Source organism: Mus caroli, unplaced genomic scaffold, assembly GCF_978045245.1.
Source record: "Mus caroli unplaced genomic scaffold, Mus_caroli_1 scaffold_17, whole genome shotgun sequence".
NCBI classification, from domain to species: domain Eukaryota; kingdom Metazoa; phylum Chordata; class Mammalia; order Rodentia; family Muridae; genus Mus; species Mus caroli.
Window position 1 is genome coordinate 70,027,573 of NW_028227272.1, and position 14,997 is coordinate 70,042,569.

The window sequence follows — 14,997 nt, forward strand, 5'->3', positions numbered from 1 at the left end:
AAACATAAATGTTGTCCTGATTTCTGCTCACAGTGACTGTACTCTTTCTTACCTGTCTGGTTTCAGTGCCTTCAGTTCTATGCACTTTGATATATTTGATCAGCCCAGTCAATTTCTCCAAATTGCCGTAGACTAGTGGAATTTCACTGGAGTCTGGGAGCACTTTGTTTAATTATAGGTTGAAGTCTCTTGCCAAATTAAAGACACAATCTTTTATGGGTTCAAGGATGGTGTTCTAACCCGTTTATTTTATTTTTCAATGTTCTATTAATCTCAAATGAAATGTTTCTTAGGAAAAAAATCTAGCTTCAAATTTATCTTGAAAGAATTGCCCATAAATCTTATCTTTGAGTTGACAAAGTTCACTGGTATCAGCCTGGGCTTGGGAAAGCCTTTGTGTTTCTACAGTTTGCTTTGCAAGTCAGGTATCTCTGATTGTTCATGATGGCCAGGTGGCATTTGGTTTCTTTCTGTTTACCTCAAACAAAATGAATTGTAACCTTCTTTTTAAAGTAGTAGATTCCAAAGTTCACTGATTGTACAAGGCCCTCTCTCTTTACAAGAGGCCCCAAATGCAGAAATCAAAGAAACATTTGAAGCCATTCACGTTTAAATTACTTCTCATCTGAACCTTTGAAAGGGACCTGGGATTTCCTTTTCATTATTTATGCTTGGCCAAAGTTAACTTTATTCCTCTATGGTGTCTACACTGAAAGATTCTCCCTCAAAAATAACTTCAATTTTCATTCCTAGGCCAAAGTCCCTAATGCTGACTGGGCTTTTTCTATTGTTTAAAGGGCCAGATGCTTTTAAACCAAACGGCGATTGGTAAAGTCTGACCTCTTCAGTTTTATCTCCTTAAAACCAAAGAATTTGATAATATGATAAATCATACACTTGTAAAATAATCTGGTGTACATTAACAGAATTACTACCAGATGGTCCAGTATTTCACTTCCTAAATCTTAGAAGTATAGGTGCTCCTGAAACTTCGAAGGGTGACCATGCTTAAAACAGGCTCAGGTTAAAATCCACTCTTGTGGAAAACTCTCAAGAGCAGTTGAGCTCAATTTATAAAAAATTGGTTGAAGGTAATGGACCTTCATCTCCTTGAGAGGATAAAGGAATCCATCATTTCTTAAGCTGCCTTTTACACCCTCTTCTCTCATCTAGGTACATCACTCCACTCCACAGAACCCTGCATCATGTTTGCAAAGATCCTATCGGGTTTACCCATCTTCATTAGAGAAGCCTATAAATATTCTGCCTGAACTCTAAGCATGCTATAATAAACTCATGTTTACCTGTGAGCAAGAGAGCTGTTCTCTCTACATAGTCACTAATGTGGGATGTTTCCCTAACTCCACATCCTGCACACAACACACGCAATATGTGCTGTAAATAGGCACATCTATTCTGATGACAACTTGAAGGATTAAGGATAATTAGGCTGGATTTCCTTATCAAGCATGCTTAAGTCTGTCATGTGCTGAAAGGGGGACCCTAGGTCTAACACCCTGGCGAAGCCCTGGGATCACATTTATTTGTTCTAGTCTTTGGAGCTCAGTGTTTCCATACATTTACACAGTATTGCAGATGTGCACCTCATGTTGTGGGAAGCCAAGAAAATATACGTTCCTAATCTCTATTCAGAAGAAAGCCCACTAGAGAAGCTTTGCTTTGTATGTGTGCAGAATGTGGTCCAGGGCACTAATGGAGTGATCTGGAACAAATGATTGATATTCCCTGATTGTTAGTTATCTCATACCCCCCCAAACAAAACAAAACAAAACAAAACAAAACAGGAGAATGTGTCTTTATTGTGAGTAGGTTGTAAAACTAATGATAAAGCCTGCAGCATTGGACTATATATACCACAGGTGTTAAGATGTCATAACTATGATGAACACAGATTGCTACATGAAAATATCAGGCTATTGATTAAACTTGCCACAGACTTGATGAAGAAAGTTTCATGTGCTAACTTGCCTACCCAAAGCCACTAAAAGCATTTTGCACCTAAGACAGTGTTTCATTTTTTGTTCTTCAGATGTCATTTAAAATTCCCAGACACGAGTCAGAGAACTTACATGCATTTCTTTGGGAAGGTGATCAGAATTGGAATTTGCCTTCCATAGTGTAACATAAGAGTTTGGAATGATCTCCAGTTCTGGAATATTAAGCAGTGTCTGAAGAGATGACAGCAGACATCATGAAAAGCCGGTTCATGCAATTGCCCTGGAAAAATACAGATAACATGTTTTCTACATAGATGCTGTGTATTTTAAATGCTAAACTTAGGACAAAGTCTCAGTTGTCACAGAATGTGTTGATGCATGGAAGACAAGCAAAGACGGATGGGAAATTCAGTTTACCTCTGGTTGTATTGTCCTTGTTAGGCTTCCCATTGGTTGACATCACTTCCAACACAACCACCTGGTATTGGCAGAGTTCCTGGGGTAGGGGTGGGGGCTTCAGGGGAAGTGGGGATCTGGAAGCAACCTAAGACTTACAAAATTCTGATTTCCAACTCCAAGTTCTAACTGTAATTTAGACATAGGTCATGAACAATTGTAGCCCCCTTGATGGTTAAGCCGAGGTCCGGGAGCAATCAGTAGATCCATTATAGCAATCTGTAGTCCCTTGATGCTCTTGGCAGTGCATTTCTTCTTTGTGTTTTCTGTCTCGGCTATGGAACTGAACCACATATGATTGTAAGAGGATGTCTTTGAAGCCAACCCAAATGATTTTTTAAATGTTTTTTGAAATAAGTAGCTTTCTCCTTTGTTTGGTTTTCATAGATCAGAATAGAAGTAGACGCCCACGGGAAGTTCTTGTTTTAACTTTTCATGTAACATGGTTCATCACTAGCTGGCAAGAGGTGTGCATGGCTCATGCAAAAACCTGATGCTAATGTTTGAACTCTTGTTCAGTCTTTGTGTTCCTAAAGGCTTACATTCACCAAACATAAATAAGTGATCATTCTTCATAAGTTATACACACACACACACACACACACACACACACACACACACACATATATATATATATATATATATATATATATATAACATAATGCTTAGAGATATGAGGGTGATTTGTCTTCTCATGTATCCCCAATGACCAAGGCACAAAACTGTCACGTCAATGAGATTTTTTTCTAGCATCATATTATGTTCAATAAAAGAAAAGGAAATTTGCAGTATGGGTTTGAACTTATACCTCTGTTCTCATTGACATGATCTTCTGGTTAACTAACTCACCAATTAATTTCAGCTGCTTACTTGCATGTTTTCCTTATAATTCTTTGATATTCTGAGATGAAAACAGGACCAGCTAGAGATCAAACTTCAACCTGCAGTTTTTACAAAATGTGCTTAAACTTGTGTAGGATCTCAGAGAATAGTATTAGATAATCCTGTTGCTCTTTTATATTTGCAGATTTCCTTTTTCTAAAGTCAGTCTGCCCACTGTATTTCCAAGTCCAAGGATCCCTGCTGCACTCAACTGTGGCTCTCTGTCAGGATGTAAGAGAATGTTATAAATTAGACCCAGTCTCTGGAAAAGGCATTATCTTTGCAAAGTATTTGGTGGGGAAGGAAATCCTCACACTCAAGCAAAACTGTAGAGAACAAGGAAGCCCAGCAAGAAGGGAGAGAGAGAGAGAGAGAGAGAGAGAGAGAGAGAGAGAGAGAGAGAGAGAGAGAGAGAGAGCGAGAGAGCGCTTTGCTGTTGGCAAAGTATTTTCAGCTCTTGTAACTCAAAAGAGCCAAGAATTTGAAAGCGAGCTTTTCTCTTCTCAAATACTATGAACATTTGTCATCTTTATTTCTAGAGTACAGTCATAATTCCTCCGTAGATTTTTATTTCAGACGGTCATAGCGGTGGCTATATGTAAATTCAGAATTATAGCCAGATGGCTTGGTGAGGCGATAAAAAGCCAACCAGGTTTTGTGGGAGAGTGAAAATTGCCTGTAAGACTTGGCTTTTACCTTTAAAACAGCAGGACATTGTTTCATGAGACCTGTGAAGGAAATAATACATTAAGTTTAATAGCTGTGGGCTAAATTAATTTTTCATATCCAAGCTGAATACTACCATGTAATCTGCCCAGAATTTTCATAGACATAAAAGCCAAATCAGCTCCCTTGCTTTTAGGAGATGGCTTGCAAAGGCTACTTTATGATAAAACCACTCTTTATATTGCTTGGTATTTTACGGGATTCACATTGGGGTTCTAGTCTAAATGGCTTGGGAATCAGACACCTCGGGAATCAGCTAAAAGCTTATGCTGGGTCATCCGCCTGCCATTTCATCAGATGGCTGCAGTGGCCAGCTGGAGTTTGGAATATTATAAATTAGACCGGGGTTTTCTCCCTTGATTGTTTTAGGGACCATGCTGTAGTGCCCCCCCCCCAGTGGATTTGCAGCAGAAAATGCCAAATTCAACTTTTCTATTCTTGTCTTTAAGCCCCCACTTATGCAAGAAAACTAGGTAGACATTAAGAAGCCCGTGTTTCTTAATCTTTGCTTTTTTTCTCTTTGTTAAAATAACACTTCATGAATAGGTTCTCTGGTGGTGTGCTCCCATTATATGGAAAGGTCTTAATTTATCCTTCACAATGAAAAGCATCCTCTCCCTCTAACTTAACTGTGTCTCTGCAGGGTGCCTCCCACTTGCCTGCAATTAGCTGGGCTAGATGTAGTCTGTCATCAAATTATCATAGGTGCACTTCTGCCGCTGTGAAACAGCCCACTAACCAATTTATAAATTGCTCGGAGGAGGAAGCAAAGAAGTTCAGCAAAAGAGGGAAGTAGCTGGGGAACTGCAGCTGCCACAGTCCTAGACTGGATTCCTCCCTGGCCTGTGTTCTCAGCTGGCGGCTCCCCAAGCTGTGTGGAGAGCCACGTGCTCCCTCTGGGATAATTGCTTCTTCTGCCTGAGTCTCTTGTTGCTTCTTTCCGATGATCAAGTGTGTTTTAAACTCCTGGCTGAAATCATGTTGGTTTTCAGACAGCGTTGTAAAGTGTACCAGCAAACAAATGAAATTGGATCATGTGCTCTTGAATGTCTGTCGCTCAGGCAAATATAGGATAGCCATGAAAAGATCTTAATTGCCCGTTTTCCCCTAATTCAAAGCTGAAGAGAGTCATCTAAAGACTTACATGCTATGTTTCTTTTCCCCCTTTGAGATGCTTGCCTTCTTATGTCAGGAGATTAAATGGAGAAAGGTGATGTGATTGCTTCCAGTTTGCTCTCATGTTTCCTGCCCAGTGTGTATGCTGTTGTCTGACCTCCTGTTACCAAGTTGATTCTGTATGTGTGTGCGATTCCCAGGAGCACGCTCTGTCCTTTAACTAGGCTGTGAAAAATGAAATAGACAATGCTAATGAATTAGTAAAATAAAGAGGAATATTTTTCCCTTTCAAGTTTGAGTGTGTGTGTGTGGGGGGGGGGTGTTTAATAAGGTTGAAATCTGACTGGTTTAATTTTTTTTCTACCCTACAGCAAGATAAAACATCATTAATATTAGTATTCATCTATTATCTTCTTTTGACTCATCTCAAGGCACAGCTGTTCCCCTTTTGTGTCTGGTCAGGAGTACACCACAACTTTACCTACTAGCCTTTGTGGGCCACATGCAATGGCTCTTAATCAAAAGGCCTCAGTGGGAAATATTTTAAACAGTTCATTGTTTCTTCCTCATCTCCATCCATTTCCTCCCTCTCCACCTCCTCCACTCATTCCTGTGTCAAGCTCCCATGTCCAGATTGCAATGGCCATAGGGAGAAATGAAAGAGGTTTGCTGTCGCTTTTTTCATGAGACAGCGGTCAGTAGTGTTAGGAAATCTAGAAAGAGCAGGTTAAATTATAATCAGCTTTGCTAATTCAGAAGATCTGTGATATGGCTGGATCAACTTCATTGTTGTATTAATCTAAAGATTTACCATTAGCGATCTTCTTGATCATGTTGTCATAGGCACAGATATGATTTAAAGTCTTATTTTGTATAATTTAATAGCACATATATGGAAGCTATATACAAATTAATTCTTGAAAGTTAACTTACATCGAAGAGAAATGTTGATGGAATTGTGGCAGTAGTTCTATGTCAGGCCTTTTTGATAGTGAAAATTTATCAAGAATTTGAATTTTTTTAATAATGACCTTGACATGTAAGCTTCAAGGAGGAAAAACAATAATTAGTGTGTTTATTCAGAAATAGAAATTACCTACATATAATAATAAATCATAATTACTAAGCAGATGAGATCATCTTGATTAAAGCTGTTTTTCTTGCACAGTTCAATTAGGGATCTGGGTAGTGGGGGAAAGGGCCACAAAAGAACTGCTGTGCCTGCCTTCATACTCTGGGACCAGAATTGCCTAAATTCTCTCTCAGTTGGTTCTAAGTTTTTAATTACCATGAGAGATTTTTGGAAGACGTATCCAACGTTTCGTCATTTGTATAATAGAATAATACTGCCATCGCTGTTTTGTTTCTTTTAGAAAGCAACAAACTAGGATTACTATCACTGTTCTTTATCATTAGGTAGGGTCTCCATACGCTGCCTAGGCTGCCCAGTGACTCTCTGATTTGAAGTCATCAGCATCCTTCCTGCTTCTGCCTCTGAAGCACTGTGATTACAGATGTGAGCCAAAGCACAGAGCATTATTTTTGAGAAGTTGGCTAGTTCAGGCCTGATGATGATAAGAATCCTTTCATCTGACTTGCCCAACATTAAAGGTTAAAAATACTTTTGTAGACCAATTAAAAGATACAATTTTCTTGTCTCCCTTTCTAAAGACAAAATTTAAACAAGGTATTGGGTGTTATTTAAATTATTTTTTGTTGTTGTTACTATGGATTGGTGCCAGTTCTTAGAGATGAGTTTGTTCTTGTTGAGGGCTGGGGGAGGTACTGGTGTGGGTGTGTCTCTTCCTTGATGTGCCTGATGAAAGAGGAGACTGTTGTGCAAATTAGGACAAAAGGCAGGAAAAAATACCTACCAAGACTCAAGACCCGTCAACCATCTTGGATGTGGTTTCTCCAGCCTCAACGCACACAGATGTACACTCACAACATTAGTAGACAAATATATTGAAAAAAATATCATTAGGAAAATGTCCTTTTCCAGAAAGTCTGGGGACTGTGCATACCTGGCCATCTAGGTTATGGGCATCTCATTGTCACTGGCAGGCCATCGAGGGTATTTCTGTAATTCACAGTAGCTTGTTTCTGGTCTCTGGGTCACGGATCTTGGCAGAATTGACATTACTCTGTTAAGGGATGCCCTTCTCTCTTTCTGTCCTTTTCTGGACAGAAATCATTGAAGAATGATGCTGTCTCTGGGCAGTGGTGGCACACACCTTTACTCCCAGTGCTTGGGAGGCAGAGGCAGGTAGATTTCTGAGTTCAAGGCTAGCCTGATTGACAGAGTGAGTTCCAGGACAGCCAGGGCTGCACAGAGAAACCCTGTCTCAAAAAACTGGGGGGGGAAAAAAAAGAGTGATGCGATGCTCTCATTCAAGACTTTTCATCTCAATTACTTTGCAATATACTAAAAACATTAATTCCATGAGAAAGAATCAAGTTTTTAAAAGGAAAAAAAATCATATCCAAGCCTCGGTATATCTTAGAGTTAATGTTAATCACACTTACCAGGATCTTGCTACTCTCTGAGTATTTCAAACCTTTTGGTTTTTTTCAAAATCAGTGAATGTGATGCACTGTACAATTTTCAGTGGTTTGAGGGTATTTATGTGTGTGTCTTATATGTACTGTTTAAAATATCATCCTGTTAGTAAAAAATCAGTATTCTAGCCTATTGTTCAAATTTATTTCTTCGATGGTATGTGCAAAGGATACAAGTTTTTGAATATGAAAAAATCTATTAAAGGAAATGGAATAAATTATAGGACAGTTTGTTGGTTAGCAATTTGAAATCAACTTTGAAGCCCTTAATATAATTAGTGGTTTCGTTTTTTGGTCTGTTGAATTCAAGTCACATTAAGTTAATGTAATTAAATGCAGAAAAGATTTTGTGTAGCCAAACTAGTTAATTAGCCCCAGTTGGCTTAGTATGCTAACCCAGAGGTACAGGGAGAGCGTTGAGGAGGAGGTGATGGGGGGGGGGGAATCCTGTGTAACAGACACTGCAAATCATCCAACTTGCTTTAGGGTAGAAAATGAAGGCACAGAGCAAGGAGTTCATGTTGAGTTCATTTTCATTTCTGATTGGGAAAACTGACTGTGGGGTGAGCTGTCTACAGATAGAATAGGCAGACCAACAATCTTACTTTATTTACTCCCTCCCTCCCTCCCTCCCTCCCTCCCTCCCTCCCTAGATGAATGCTCCTCCTTTGTATGTAGAGATAATTATCATTTCTTGTCCCTATGTACTGGAAATAAAAATACTTACTGTGATTGGTTTGTTTTTTTTTTCCCCTATAGGCATTAAAACCATTGGTTTTGATTTTGGTGGACTGTCCCTCAATAGAGACAGTTCCAGGAAGATAAAGGAGTTAGGCAAAGAAATGGCCTCCTGCTCCACAGAAATGGTTAACTGCTTGGAGAGGACCCCCATGCCCCAAGGAAAAGTTTCCCTTAGGGAGAACTCCTTGTGTATTAAAATAATATGCATCAGCCACATTGGAGGGTTTTCTTGCCTTAATATCAGTAAAACATCATAAAATTGGAGGCTATTCTAACGAAAACTTTCAAGTTTAAAGATATTTGAGGTTTTAAAATTTTAAGGCCTTCTTCTCTCCTGCCTGTTTCTTTCCAGGAAAGGAGCACTGGGCCCACCAGGACCCCTCTTCTTGCTTTGACTTCATTAACTATGTACATAGCTGAGCTCCCCCAACCCCACCCCACCCCCAGTACTGTCTAGGGCTTATGGAAATGTGGGTATCTAATGTGGTTGCTGCTGTGGGCTGGTAAGGTGCATGGTCAGGAGGAATTAAGACCCCAGCCTTGGTTTTTTGACAGAGGCAGGATACTAGCACATTGTCTGAAAGCTTAGCAAATTCTGCTGTCCCCCTCCCTGGGATTATGTTAATTGAAGTCTCTAGGCTGCAGCTCACTGTTTAACATTGTGTCTGTTCATTATACAAACTAGTTTTTGATAGGTTTACAATTGGGCTGTCAAATCCAGCTGTACGGAGAGACCTGCCAAGAAACATTTTCTGAGCTTGTTTTAAATGGAGGCCGCCTTTTTTTTCCACATTTCTAGTGTTTTGAGGGTGTTAGACCTATTTCCCCCCTCTGTTTAGAGAGAGAGGAAATGTCATTTTTGGAAAGTATTGAAAGGGGCACCGTGGTTTTCTGTGTAGAAAGTCAGCACACACTTCCAGGGCTTTTATATGACAACACCAAATACAGACAGATAACTGTAGTGAGTTCTTGAAAGCCAGTGTGTTGATTTGATCAAGGTGAGAGTGCTGGGGTGATGGTTCTCTTTTTCTATTGAGAATGACACAGCAGTCTCTTTTCCATACCTGCGGCCATAGAGAATTGTGACTTTCGTATAGCCCCATTTAGGTATAGCCAGTGCCATACTATCAAAATCAACATACCTTGTGGAAATAGAAGGCTATCAGCGGTCCTCCATACTTTTGGACTCTGATTATCCAGCTTTGCTACTTGCCCCTTGTTAAGAACTTTTTTGTCTGTACACCTAAGAACAGTTTCATCTACTGTTGGTCTATTTTGAGAACTTTAGCTTTCTTGCCATGTTGACAAGGTACACTTGGCGAGACTTGGAAGCAGGTCTAAGTTCCAGGACAATCTGGTGTATGTAGTGAATTCCAGGCCAGGGCTCCATAGTAAGACCCTATGTCAAAAACAAAACAGAACCCCCATAGATGCATTTTTTTATATAGTTGTACCAATAGGGCTTTGTTGATGGGATTGTTGGGTATTTATAGCTGTCTGGGAAAAAAAATTCCATTTTTTTTAAAGTGAAATAACTAGGGGATTATCTCATTTTGTGTCCTATTTCCTATTCTTGTTTTAACCTGGTATTTATCCTTTGTTCATGCCTAGGACTTTAGGACCAACCTTCTTAGTTTCTGCAGCATTAACAGTTTGAAATGAGTAAACCTCTGAGGTAGAGAGTGATTGTGTATTCTAGCAGTTTTAACAGCCTCCAGCCTGTCTGCTAGTTACCTCTGACAGGGCTCCTTGCTGCTGTTTCTGGCAACAAAGTGATCTGCAGATCCTGCTTCAGCCCAGCGAGGTAGCAGAGTGATGGTCCAACCAAAAATCATCATTTGGGGGGAACTGATAGCAGCATAGAGAGCCTAAGAATAACATGTCTATAGTCTCTAATTTGATTGTGTCATTTTTTGAAAGTATGTAAAGAATATATATAATAGTTTGTCTAGCTATCTATATTTAATACTGAAATGTCAATATAAGACAACAAAGTAGGTCTCCTGATTATTTAAATCAAAAACTCTGTACCAGGATTAACAAATTACTGTGTTGGAATTGTAAAAAAAAAAAAAAAAACAGGTGTAATAGAAACTCTCTAAAATCCTCTTGTTTCTTCTGGTTTCTCCTCAGCTATTGTTCCCTGCCATTCTCTCACAGTTGGAATTATTCCATGGCTGAGACTCTCCCAGCAGCTCCCCTATAATTCTTGTTAGTTAAATTCCCCTCCTTCTCCATTTGTATGTAATCTTTCAAAATAGAATAACATCAGGCTGTAATATATAATGTTAATTGATGCCCCATGTGTACAAAACCAAGTTGATTTAAGGTCCTACATTCCCAAGTATTTAAAAATTGGAAAAGTAAATAAATACTCTACGACATGAAAACTGAAGAAATAAATCTCTGCTTTTGGAGATTATTTACTTGTCATCAGCCTTTAGTTTTTGTTCCCCTCCATAGTTCACTGTGTTTTCAAATTATCTCCTAAGCCTTATATTTGTTGTAGATAAGCACAGTGACTTATTGACTTTCTGATCAAAAGGAATGCTGCAGGCATTTGTGGGTTTCCTCTTTTTTTTTTTGGTTACATTAATCTAATATTGTTTCTGTTATGTCTTCTAAGATGAACTCCTTTTCTGAGCATGCAAGGTCATTTAAAGTTAGACTCTTGGGCTTAAGAGGAAGGTCCCCACATGTTGTCCACTGTGACAGAACTTCAGCTCATACAGAGCACACCACAGATACTTCCATTTAGCTTGGGGGCGGGGCTGGTTCTTTTGGTTGAAATGAATGTCTTTCTCTCCATTTTTAGGCTGTCTTATGTGAGTACTTCAACATGAGCATGTAATAAGAGGGGCAGTATATCTTCTCAGGAGGATAGGCATTTTATGATATCCTACTGGTTCTCCCCAAGAATTTAAGTTTATTAAATACAAGTTTATTTAACAGTAATTAATAGGTTGCAGAGTATATGTTTCCTGTCCCTCACCAAGCCCAAGAGACAGACTCTGCCTGTTCCAACTTGCTCATTCGTCAAGTCCTTTTCATCTCACAAAATTGTTCCTTTTCCTTAGACACTGGGGCAGGTTCTAGGGCTCTCAAGAGGAATTCGAGGCTCCTTTACATTCATTCTTTTCATAGTTCACACACAAGATGACCTGCTTTTAATAGCGTAATTAAAACATAGTATGTCTGGCATAGTTGAACCAGGCGGAGGAAGGATTATACTTGCCTGTACCTCTGAACCCTTTCTTGAAAAGTCAGAGTATTATAATGTTTACCCTTATCATCTCCATAGCAAAGCAATAGTAAAGAAGGTGCTAACTATATATATATACACAAATATGCACATGATAACTGACAGAATACAAAGTGGTTAGCTTTATGAACTATGAGCTATCACGAACTAATGTTGGGTCTACCATTGATCTGTTCTTTCCGTTGTTTGTTTCAGTTGTGGGTTTGGTTTGGTTTGTTTGTTTGTTTGATCATTCCATTGTTTGTTTGTTTTTTGAGCGATACTACAAGGATGATCGTTTGGGGGCTGTTTTTAAAAGGGAGGCAGAAAAAAATTGTAACGTCTGTCAGTAAGTGAATAGTACTTGATAGAGAAACCATGTAATCCAGTTGATAGTGAATATCTGTGCACAGTGTGTTCAACAGTTAAAAATGCAAAACCTCATCCTCATTTAGGGGAAAATGCAGGTTGCATTTTCACGGTTGACATGATCCTACTTTATATTTCTGCAAAGTCGTGTGACTCTGTATAAGTGTGTGTAGATGTCAGTCACTCCCATGAACTTTGAGCCAATGTTTCACTAGCTTGACTTGTAGACAGGACAACCATCATAGGCAGGACACCAGAGTGTGTGGCTGCATAAGTGTTTACATTGCTCCTTTGGCAGCATATAGAATACCTTACTGTACTGAAGATGCTAGAACATAGGCGTGAGGGCTCTGTTTAGAGGCCAGCTCAGTTTATTCAAATCCAATGAGTTGTTGTAGGTGTTGTCTTCAGCAATGAGCCTTGCAGTTAATTTGTGAAAAGCAACCTAGAGTCTTAGTAACTTCCTGGGTTGTCTAAGGATTCCTATGGGAACCCTTTGTCCAATATCTCATTTAGATGTAGTCCATTCCCAGTACTGGAAGCTTCATTTGGTGATAAGAGATATCCAGTTGGGGCTCTGTCTCCCCATTATTTGGCGATTTCATTTAGGTCACCTTCATATATGTATATATTTTAGGAAGCACCTACTGTATTAGATTTCCATCCTACCCCTCAAATTTTAGCTGTCTCTTCAATAGTCTATCTCTTGTACCCCCTCTCCCAGCCCCCTACAGGTTTGATCCTCCCATTCCAGTCCCCTCTCCAACGTTCCATAACTTTCTGTTCTATATCACTTTCCTAGGGAGGTCTATCTGCCCCCTGCTACCACCTAACCACTAACTTACCTCTGTGGTTCTACATTTGTAGCTTAGTTATTATTGGCTAAGCAGCTATTAGCCACATATAACTGTACCCATTCATATTTGTCTTTCTGGGTCTGGGTTATCCATTTTATGAAGTAAGTAGAAGAGTATTGGCATTTACTACTCTTTGAACATCTGGTAGAATTACCCACTGAAACATCTGGCCATCAATTTGTTTGGTTGGTTTGGTTTGATTTTGATTTTGTTCTGACTGGGAAGTGGGAGGTTAAGAGACTTTTAATCACTGTTACTATTTCAGTGAAGGTTCTAAGTGTGTTTCAATTGCTTCTATGATCTTGACTTAACTTTAAGAAGTTAAGAAGTGGTATACAGTTAAAGACATTTTCATAATATCCATGTCAATTGTTTTGGGGCTTTTTTTTGTTTTGAAGATACGAGGAGGAAAACTCATGATCACTTATACGCGTAAAAGCGATGCTGGCAAGTATGTTTGCGTTGGCACCAACATGGTGGGGGAACGGGAGAGTGAAGTCGCAGAGCTAACCGTTTTAGGTAAGTGTATTTCTGTCTAACATCATCTACCTCCTCCTGTAGAACATACTCATCATTATTCTTTTGTATCTTTATACAAAGGAGAAAAATCATCTTTAATCAAAGTATATAAATAACCTTTTACATGAGGGAGAAAGAAATACCTGTAACCCAGTATGTGGGAGAAAGAAAAGGCACGAGAAGGAACCGCAAAGCAGCTTGAGGGGGGAAAAAAGCCAAAGTTATGAAATGAGTGTAAATATGAAACAGTGAGGGGTCTATAGGAGTGGGTAGCTGTGTGGGATAAATGGAAGTCTGTCCTTACTGAACATCCTAAGGGATTTTCCATTCATTCATCTTCCAGAGAGACCATCATTTGTGAAGAGACCCAGTAATTTGGCAGTGACTGTGGATGACAGTGCAGAATTCAAATGTGAGGCCCGAGGAGACCCTGTGCCTACAGTTCGATGGAGGAAAGATGATGGAGAGCTGCCCAAATCCAGGTACAGATGGGAGGAGCTTCAACGATGCATTAGTTTGAAATTTCTGTTTCGAATCAGGCAGTGCATGCTTTAGTTAGTGACATGGTCCTCACTTCTGATCTTTACTGATCACCACTTTCAGTCAAATTGCTCAACAACCCATCTTTTGAATTACCATCCTTTCCAGGCCTAGTTATAAATGATGTAATATTCCCAGTCCTAGACTGCAGCAATAAGCCCGTGATCAGAACAGAAAAAAAACAAAACAAAACAAACAACAACAACAACAAACAAACAAACAAAACAGTACTCTGTAGTATACTGTGTTGCCAAGCTAGGGTATGGGAAACCAAGTATATGAAATGAAACGTGGATTTATCATATCAATTTATAATACACTCATTTTGATGTATTTGCCTCCCAAGTTGAGTAACATCTGTAGACTCTGTCTGAGGGTCAGGATGGAACCCTGGAGGTAATTAGAATCAGAAGGTACCATCTTGTCTCCAGAGCATCCCAAAGCATGCTACCCTGACTGCGGCTTGTACATGTAGTGTTCCTTAAACAGTTTCCTCTTCTTTTTTTTTTAATTTTTAATATTTTTATTGCATATTTTCCTCAATTACATTTCCAATGTTATCCCAAAAGTCCCCCATAGCGCCCCCCCACTTCCCTACCCACCCATTCCCATTCTTTTGGCCCTGGCATTCCCCTATATTGGGGCATATAAAGTTTGCAAGTTCAATGGGCCTCTCTTTCCATTGATGGCCGACTAGACCATCTTTCGATACATATGCAGCTAGAGACAAGAGCTCCGGGGTTCTGGTTAGTACATCATGTTGTTCCAACAATAGGGTTGCAGATCCCTTTAGCTCCTTGGGTACTTTCTCTAGCTTCTCCATTGGGAGCCCTGTCAGTTTCCTCTTCTACTATGACAAATTGACTATGAACTTTTTGCAAATGAGGAGGTAGGAGAAGGAAGACAGACCTAGCATTAATTATGTAACTATGAGTCAATTAAAAATTGGACTTCTTTTTTCATTAGCTGTAGTGTGGTCAGGAAAGGGTAGAAGTCAGGATTTCTTGATGTCTGTTGACCCCTTAAGTAGAAG

General features: G+C 39.4%; 1 protein-coding gene and 1 long non-coding RNA gene across 9 annotated transcripts in view; one reads left to right on the top strand and one right to left on the bottom strand.

The window, feature by feature from the left end:
- Robo1 (roundabout guidance receptor 1) overlaps positions 1–14,997 on the top strand; it is a 1,022,024-nt gene that overhangs the window by 888,245 nt on the left and 118,782 nt on the right. For all 8 annotated transcript variants that reach the window (XM_029470376.2, XM_085832285.1, XM_085832284.1 and 5 more), the window contains 2 exons: positions 13,304–13,424; positions 13,768–13,906. In XM_029470376.2, the coding sequence (XP_029326236.1) occupies positions 13,304–13,424; positions 13,768–13,906 (260 nt within the window). The remainder of the gene's footprint in view (positions 1–13,303; positions 13,425–13,767; positions 13,907–14,997) is intronic.
- Positions 1,967–5,267, bottom strand: LOC147000668 (uncharacterized). The gene is made up of 3 exons (XR_015045743.1): positions 5,167–5,267; positions 3,993–4,024; positions 1,967–2,238 (listed from the first exon to the last, which is right to left on the bottom strand). It is a non-coding gene; the product is annotated as an uncharacterized LOC147000668 (long non-coding RNA).